This window comes from Rissa tridactyla, chromosome 6, assembly GCF_028500815.1.
Source record: "Rissa tridactyla isolate bRisTri1 chromosome 6, bRisTri1.patW.cur.20221130, whole genome shotgun sequence".
In the NCBI taxonomy this organism is placed as follows: Eukaryota; Metazoa; Chordata; class Aves; order Charadriiformes; family Laridae; genus Rissa; species Rissa tridactyla.
The window spans coordinates 32,448,641-32,456,864 of NC_071471.1; the positions used below are offsets into that span (position 1 = coordinate 32,448,641).

At 45.7% G+C, this 8,224-nt stretch overlaps 2 protein-coding genes across 2 annotated transcripts; one reads left to right on the forward strand and one right to left on the reverse strand.

Annotated features, from left to right (window-relative positions):
• Positions 1-3,715: 3,715 nt before the first annotated feature.
• Positions 3,716-3,935, reverse strand: STRIT1 (small transmembrane regulator of ion transport 1). Its single transcript, XM_054205393.1, has 2 exons — positions 3,917-3,935; positions 3,716-3,810 (listed from the first exon to the last, which is right to left on the reverse strand). The coding sequence occupies exons 1-2, from the start codon at positions 3,933-3,935 to the stop codon at positions 3,716-3,718; spliced, it is 114 nt and encodes a 37-aa protein (XP_054061368.1).
• A 1,941-nt stretch (positions 3,936-5,876) lies between these two features.
• LOC128911112 (kelch-like protein 10) lies at positions 5,877-7,313 on the forward strand. Its single transcript, XM_054205394.1, has 3 exons — positions 5,877-6,037; positions 6,128-6,271; positions 6,782-7,313. Exons 1-3 carry the CDS (start codon positions 5,877-5,879, stop codon positions 7,311-7,313), a joined length of 837 nt encoding a protein of 278 aa, XP_054061369.1.
• The last annotated feature ends 911 nt before the right edge of the window (positions 7,314-8,224 follow it).

Sequence of the window (8,224 nt, forward strand, 5' to 3'; positions counted from 1 at the left end):
ACATGGGTCCTTGAAATGAGATAATGAGGTGTCTCCTTCAAGTATATGCTTAAACTAGCCTCTTAGCTTGCATAGTGTACATGTACAAGTGAGTTAGAATGGATGTTCTCATCTGGAAGTGACTAGAAGATGGTGATGCTGGAGGTCCTCATATGGAAGCAGCAGCTGCTGCAGAGACTGGGAATCTCCAGCTTTCCAAGAGACAGCACCATTTATCCCCTCCCTTTCAGGACATTTGATGAAACAAGATTGCCCCTTTGCCCTCAGTTTATTCACAGGCACAGTGACTTGGTGTTAAGACAATTCCCAAAACTGAACGTCACACTTCAGTTCTTCTGCTAATAGCTGCTGGCATTGCAAAGGAATTTTCATGGTTGCACTATGGCCAAATATATTTCTGGTTCTTTTCCCTTCCTACAGGATAACAGACACCGATCACAGATGCAGACAGGATGACCGATTGTTGTGCCTTCCTCACGTTCTCAAAATTATACAAATTGCATGAGCAGCAGTTAAAAAATAGTTTCTTTGTCTATCTAGTCCCATCAGGGGTCATTAAAATTTTTTTCACATTCCCTTAAGCATACATCTTGCTAGGATCTTCAAGACATGCCTCACACAATCAGTTCTCTACTTTAACTGAAGACTGAATTATTAATGATTTAGTCTTCTGAGAACTGAAACTTTTTAGTATAAAAATCTTCGAGCTGAAAAGCTCAAAGTTGTCTGTGAAAACACAGTGTCTCAGATTATTTGATCATCATTTCTGATTTAAACGACTGGGTCACAGGAAGGTCTCAAGGCACATTATCTAGTGGGTGAATATAATTATCTCCAATTAGAATTAAAAAAAGCAAAACCTCTAGTACAAAATAATCAGGAGGCCACGATGCGTCTGAGCCACAATTCTGGACACACTATGCTGTACAACAGACCTCCCAACCTTAAAGAAGGCTGATGTTTTCTTTTTGAAGGACGTACATGTTCCTGTTTCATAACAATAGATTCCAAGAATTTTTCCCCATAATAAGGCTAAAAATACTTCCCCAGGCCTCACAAGGAATTAACTCTTGCCTGTTTCTAAAAAGTTTGAAGTTCCTTATCTGATAGCAGCTATTTTAAAAGTTTGATATTCAACGATGTTTTATCTAAGGCCAAATTTCTGAAGGCGGGCATCAGTACTGTACCAATGCTGATTCAGGCAACACTGCAGTATCTTCGGATGGCTGCAAGGCAAACAGTTTAGTATGCCACGTTTTGGTATGTCATGTAATACCAGTCAGCGCTTGCATGGTCCGGCCAGTCTCACCTAGAGGCCTGCGATCCTCTCAGCTTCTGCCCTTGTTTGATAAGTGAGTCTGAACTGCCTCGGTAGCTGCATGTGAGCATGATGACATTAGAGCATGGAAACTGGGAAATTCAGAGAATCAGCCCACCTGCCCCTTGGATCAAACTGCTTTTCTCATGCCTCTTCCTCCTCTTAACAACTCAGGAAACATCTAGGCAGTTTTAAGAACATATAAAGTTGAAGCATTAAAAATGTGACAGAAGGCTCAGCCCTTTCTGCTATGTAGTCCACAGTTAGATGGAGAGGACGGACGTGCCAATGCATTCATTTGGACATTAACCTCCATGGTCAGTCACGTTGCTCTAATGGCATTGCTGCCTTTCTTCACATGGCTTTACCTATACACTGCATGCGTGATCTGTAGCTCACCTCCTATTCTATGTTATAGAGACTTTTCCTAATGCTGCAACCAATATTAAAATGTTTTCCTGTATGCCCAAAAAACTACTGTTTGAAGTAGTACTTGCCTGCAGTTACCATCACTTGGTTCTGTCTTTGCAAACAGTCCCGTAGAATTTCATGGGAGTACTTACAGTCATGGAGACTCGTGCATGAGGGGTTGTCAATAGCTGCCCTCAGGCACCAAGTCAGGATCACCTGTACTCCTGCTGCATGCCCGAGGGATGTTCGTCCATCTGTTCTCAAAGGCCTCCAATAATCAACAATAATATTGATTATTATGCCTAAAAATTTCTTCCAGTACTTCTGTACCTTTACCATAAGGACAGCCTGAATCTTACTTGCTAGTTCTTCATTACTTCTTGCCCTGTGTATCACCAATAAGAGATTATTCCCTTCCTCTTTCAAAAAGTCTGATAGTATTTAAGACTTACATTTTCTTCAGTCTGCTCTTTTCTAGGCTGAACTGCTCCAGTGTGCTCATCTTCTCCCTAGTTAAATGTTACAAACCTCAGTTCCCCTCTTCCTAGGGGAGAAGGCTGCTCTTCCCCGAGTTCCTTCCCATCAGCCTACAACCAGTTCCTGTGGTGCCCAAGCCAGCTGCAGCAGGCTGGGGAGACCTTGCCGTTGTTGGTAGAGCTAAGGGGTGATTTCATGCATCTCTCAAGCCATTTTCCTGGTATTTGTCCTAGGACAATGTTTCGTTTCTCACACCAACATGATGACATTACTGACCTTAATTCAGTTTGTGATACATGGCAATTCCCAGGCTCTTTTCCGAAAATTGCTACCCAGCCAGCTGTTCCCTGTCCTGTATTTGTGCTTTTAAACAGTTCCTGTAAGGTGTAGAAATTGAATTTTCACCTATTGCATTGCATTTTTTTCCAGACTAGTGATTTAGTTTCATTTTGAATCCTACCTTTTGTTCTCCTATCTCCCTGGACTCTGGAGCCAGCAGAGGGGGGGGGCTGCTGGCATGCCAAAAAACAGGGCTGGAATTCCACCTGGTCTTGATGCAGTTCAGTGCCCGCTGAGTCCAGCAGCATTTAATTTCACAAGAACTAGTTTGGTTGCCAGTGGAAAAATACAAAATTGGGCCCTGAACATCATGTAAACAGAAGAGACCAGCAGTTCATTTGGTATTTATCTGCAAACTATTAAATAAAAACCAAATGTTTTAGGATTTAGAAAGTCCAAGTTGTACATTTTAGGATGCATTGCTTCCAGGTAACTTTTCCTGGCTGCCTTTCATTTTCTAAAGGACTTTTTTTGATTTATCTATTAGTATGCTTGTATGACTGTTCGTTTGCTTTCTTAAAAAAGGAAGTTAATGTAGTTTCAGAAATTTTATTTAGACACTAACGCTTCAGATCTTGGGACAGGAAGAGTGGATCACCACAATATTTTACATTTAATAATTTATTTTTTACTACAAAACTTTAAAAAATTGTCCACTGTCCGCTTAAAACTTCCCCAAATACATTGTGATACTTCTTCCCCAGCTCAGCACATCTCACAAATGAGCTTAACTCACTTCTTTTGTCCACCATTGCATCACTAACACTGGGAATACTGTTTCCAAAACTGCTTAAATTCAAGGTTACAACATGCAGGCTGCAGAACAGCCAGGTATCTGACCTACCATTGGACTCTAAAAACTACTCGCTCAATTAAAACCATTTGAAAACTGTGAAATTGGTTTGATGATTCTCCTTAATGCTCTAATTAGCACTTCAAACTTTTGTTGTGGATAAAAAGTGTACCCCATGTTTACATTATTGATATTAAAAAGAACTCATACATATTTTAGTAATTAGAAATTTCAATTTAACTTCCAGGTTGTTCTGATCAACACCATTGTCGATTCTTCTGTCCTGTAAGACAAAGAAAAATATGTTTAAAAAGGTGGCAGCGCAAACCAAAGAAAGCATGGATGATATATGATACTGTAAAAGTCACTTACTTCCCTCAAGAGAAGACAATGTAAACCATTAGCGCACAACCCACTATCCAGCCAACTGCAAGGAGTATAGGTACAACGAGACGTGAAAGTGGGACTTGGGCTGAAAGAGAAAAGATGGTCTTTTTCAGAAAGGCCACATTACATTGGTGATGAGTTCACTAAATTAAACACATAAAAACCACAATTACCACAGGGCAAAAAGATACCTGTGAGCTTAGGCCACATTATCTATGATTGCTATTTTTAGCATGGAGTCACCATATCTTGGCAGGCCTTCCAACAAAAATACATAGCAAAAGCCCAAAGATTTCCCTGCTATGGTCTCTGCAATGAGATAGTAGAAAGCTTAGCACTTCCAAAAGCAGCAGGGTACAGGGAGGAGACAGGCTTGGTTCTGTTCTTGGTCTCCATAGGTCATCAGGAGAACATCCGTACTGGACTTTATTGACAGCAGCTGTCCCAACAGATTCAGGATTCAATCTCTGACAATGTACGTCACCTTCTAGAAGTCTCTTTAGGTTGGCAACAGTATATCAAAAATACAGTGATTATTTAACATTGCACCCATTTAAGATCACTGTGCTGGGGCTGCAATGAGGGGATGCGGTATGAGTTCCCATACCTCAGAGGGATGTTTGCCAGCGGCTGTGCGTCAGGATTCACAGCTCATCTCTGTGCTTTCTGCACACAGTGCCCGACTCAGCCCTCTCCTATCCTGCCACTACAGCGATACGCCAAAGAGGAGACGTCTGCACCTTCAAAGAGGAGATGTGGCCCTGTGGCCCCCTGCCTTCTCCGGTGGCCATTTCCCTCTCCTGCTCTTCTGCACCAAAAGGGATCCGACTCCGGGCACCCACCAGCAACTTGGTTTACTGAAAGTCTAAAGCAATAAATGAGCTTTGGATGTATCCGATATGAACAGCTCTGAATCCTTTCTGAAAGGTTACAAGATGCTCCTATGAGACCTGCTGCCAATTGTGACACGTTTGTAAATGAGAAAAGAGCTGGTGAGCAAAAGCAATCCACCTTCCCCGTGTACCAGCGGTCTTAATTAATATATGTACTATTAGTAATACATCACAGTTTCATATGGGAAAGCAACACTTGCATCTCCAAGGCAAGGGACAAACATGCAATTTTTCATTTTTTGATCATTTACCAGATTGCCGCCCTTGCTGATTTTCTACTGCAACATTTCTTTTCAAATCATCGTACGCGTCACTGTTCCTGGTTACATCAAAAGAAACCTGCACTGTTTTAACACATTTGCTGGCCTGTCTTGTCCGAAGAGAAGTTGAATTTTACCCTGTTGGGGAAAATTGGAAACACGAGGATTGGAACCCATCCCAAACTCCATCAAGGACACACAATGGCCCCCAAAGCCTCCCTTTAACCATCTAATAGCCCCCAGGATCCTCCTAAATCCCACCCACGGGACCCAAAAAACCCTCACTATCCCTCATAGGGAACCCCAAATACCCATGGGAACCCCCCAAGTTGCATAGACTTGTACATGTCTTCATATGTGGTCCTATCTGCTAGAATTGTGTCTTTTATGGAGACTGCCAGTGGAGTTGCATTTTTTCTTGTTGTATGGGGTTGAAAATGCAAATACTAAATGGGAAGATGATTAGGATTCTGTTGCAGTTCATGTATTTCCAACAAAACTTCCAATACTGCTGCATTCATGGCATTTTTACTTGCATTGGTGGAAAGAGGCAGTTTTTATTTTCAGGTTCCATTCAGCTTTCTGGCTGGCTTTGCAAAACTGACTTAAGCATGTGCTCTGAGGAAATGCGGGCCTTGAACCTGGTAGCATTGCTGCTTCAAACCGCTAGCTCTTGAGAAAGCTTCCATTAAACACAAGTGTTTTTCAGGTACCAAGCTTCCAATGCGAGGCTGGCAAGCATTTTTCTTTTCTAGCTACAGTAGATGCTCATGGCAATAATGTGTTACAATGAGCAGTATACGCTCCTACTTGTTTTGAAAGCTTGCTTTCTCTGACAGTTTTCCTGTTTCCCAAATGTCTCTTTCCTCTTCCTTGCTTTCTTTTAAAAGCTTGGAGTCTTTTGTAGACGGTGCCTAGTGCCATGTACATCTTTTATTTCCTCTCCTGTGTGGAAGTCCACAGTGCCCAGGGACCTCACGGCTCCGCCCCACGACAACATGGACTGCGGGGACCCAGACCTCGGCCCCACAGAGGGGCTGTGGAGGGGCTCACGGCTGGTCCCGGTCCCCCCCACGTCTGGGATGTCATTATGGGGCATGTTCCAGAGCCACCGGACAGGCAGGGATTCTGCTATGGTGTTGGAGGGAGGGCAAGTGCTGTAAGCACCCCAGAGAGAAGCATCTCCCAGTGCCTCAGGCGTCAAGGTGGGCGATAGCTTGGCTCGCACTGCATACTCCTCCTCACCCAGGGAGAGGAAGATGACTGCTGTGGCTTGTACCACCTTCAGTGGGCTTTGCCTGGAAGGAAAGCTGGGCGATGGGCTCATCAGCGTGGACGGCATTGAATTCATTGCTCACAAGATGATCCTCTCCAGCTGCAGTCCGTACTTCAGGTGAGTGCTTGAAGGAGGAGGGGATGGGGCCAAACAGTATTTCCTGCTCTGTGCCACACTGTGCCTTCGTGTATCTCCAGCGCTTCCCTTGGCACTCAAACTCTCCTCCAGCAGTTTCCCCTAGTCCTGGTACCTCCCTGGACACCAAAATTCATCCACAAGCTCAGATCGAACGGCAGCCCTGGAAGTGGTGTCTGGCGAACCCCCAGATACGGTGCAGGGCTGGGAGCGTGGCCAGCCTGGCTGGTCTGCTGCAGGCGGGAGGTTTTCCTTCCCCACACACCATTATTCTCGGGTGTTCTTGTTGAAGCAAGGTGCCCACTTGCCCTGTGGCTCCTTATTAAAACAACCGGCTAGTAAAACGTTCCTTCATAGAACTCCACGGCCTCCCAGCATGGCTACTGCTAGTGCCCAAATTGGTGCCCGGGGAAGGAGGCACAGGGGATAATGGGGTCAGGGTGTCACACAGCAAGGCCACTTTCTTCCCCAGCACTGCTTTGTTTTTTTCAGGGCTTTGTTCTCCAGCAACTGGAGCAATGCCGAGAAGAAGGTCTATAAAATCCCCGGCACTTCCTCTGAAATGATGAGGCTCCTTATGGAGTACGCCTACACCGGGACAGTGCCGGTCACAGATGACAACGTTGGAAGTTTGCTAATCGCGGCAGACCAGTTCAACGTCCTGGACATCGTCAGACTGTGCTGCGAGTTCTTAAAATCCCAGCTGTGCTTGGAAAATTGCATTGGCATCTGGAGATTCACAGGCTACTACTACTGTCCTGACCTGCGAGAAGCAGCCCATGAGTTCATCCTGCGTCACTTCGAGGAGGTGACCAGGGTGTCCACAGAGTTTCTGGCGCTTTCCTTCAATGACCTGGAATGCCTGCTGGAGAAGGATGAGCTCCCTGTGAAAGAAGAGGCCGTGTTCGAGGCCGTTCTGAAATGGGTCGCTCATGACCTGCAGAACAGGAGGCAGCACGTTGTTGTCTTGCTGGGCAAGGAAGGGTGGAAGTGTGGACAGAAGGGATTTTTTTTCTCTAAATAAACTCAGCATTACTGACAGTTAAGACTCTGCTTAGAGAACTCATACGTGCGCAATGGTATGAATTTGTAGTCCATGTTCCCTGTACTTACATGTCCCTCATGCAAATCTGCAAGTGCCATTTCTATCAGTCTCATAGGAACTGGATTTTCAGCAGTGTCCTGGAAGGTCCTATTGACCATCTCTTTGAAGAGCTGGAAGTTTGCTTTCCTAAAATTCGGGGTCCTGACTTTACTCTTCCCCCTGACGCCCAGACCCCTCAGGACTGTGAACTCCACCAGCACCTGACCACTGCAGCCCAGGCTGCCTCCAATCTTGATGTCACCCATTAGCTTGTTTGCATTGGTGCCCTTCAGGTCCAGTATGGCCGCTCCTCTGGTGGGGCTGTCTATTACCTGGCTCAAGAAGTTATCTTCAAGGCACTCGGCCCTGGGAGTCTCATGGATTGCCTCCAGCTCGCCATGCTGCTTTTCCAGCAGCTGTCGGGGTGGCGGAAGTCCCCCAGCAGGACGAGAACCTGTGAGCACGATGCCTGCTGCTGTAGCTGGAGGAAGAAGGCTTCGTCAATAGGCTCCCCTTGATCGGGCGGCCTGGAGTAGACACCAACCCCAAGGCTCCCTTTGTTGCCTTGGCTCTCTAATGCTTACCCATAAGCTTTCAACCTGCTCTTGGCTATTCTTCAGAGACAGCTCTTCACGCTCTACCCATTTCCTGACCCAGAGGGTAGTCCCTCTGCCCCCCGCTTCCTCCCCTGTTGCTGGCCATGGATAGTCACACTCCAGTCACGGGATTCGTCCCACCAGGTTTCAGGAATGGCAACTAGGTGTCAGCTTTCCAGCAGCGGGGCGGCTTCCAGCTCCTCCCATTTGTTGACCATGCTGCATGCATTGGTGTCAAGGCACTTTAGCTGAGCT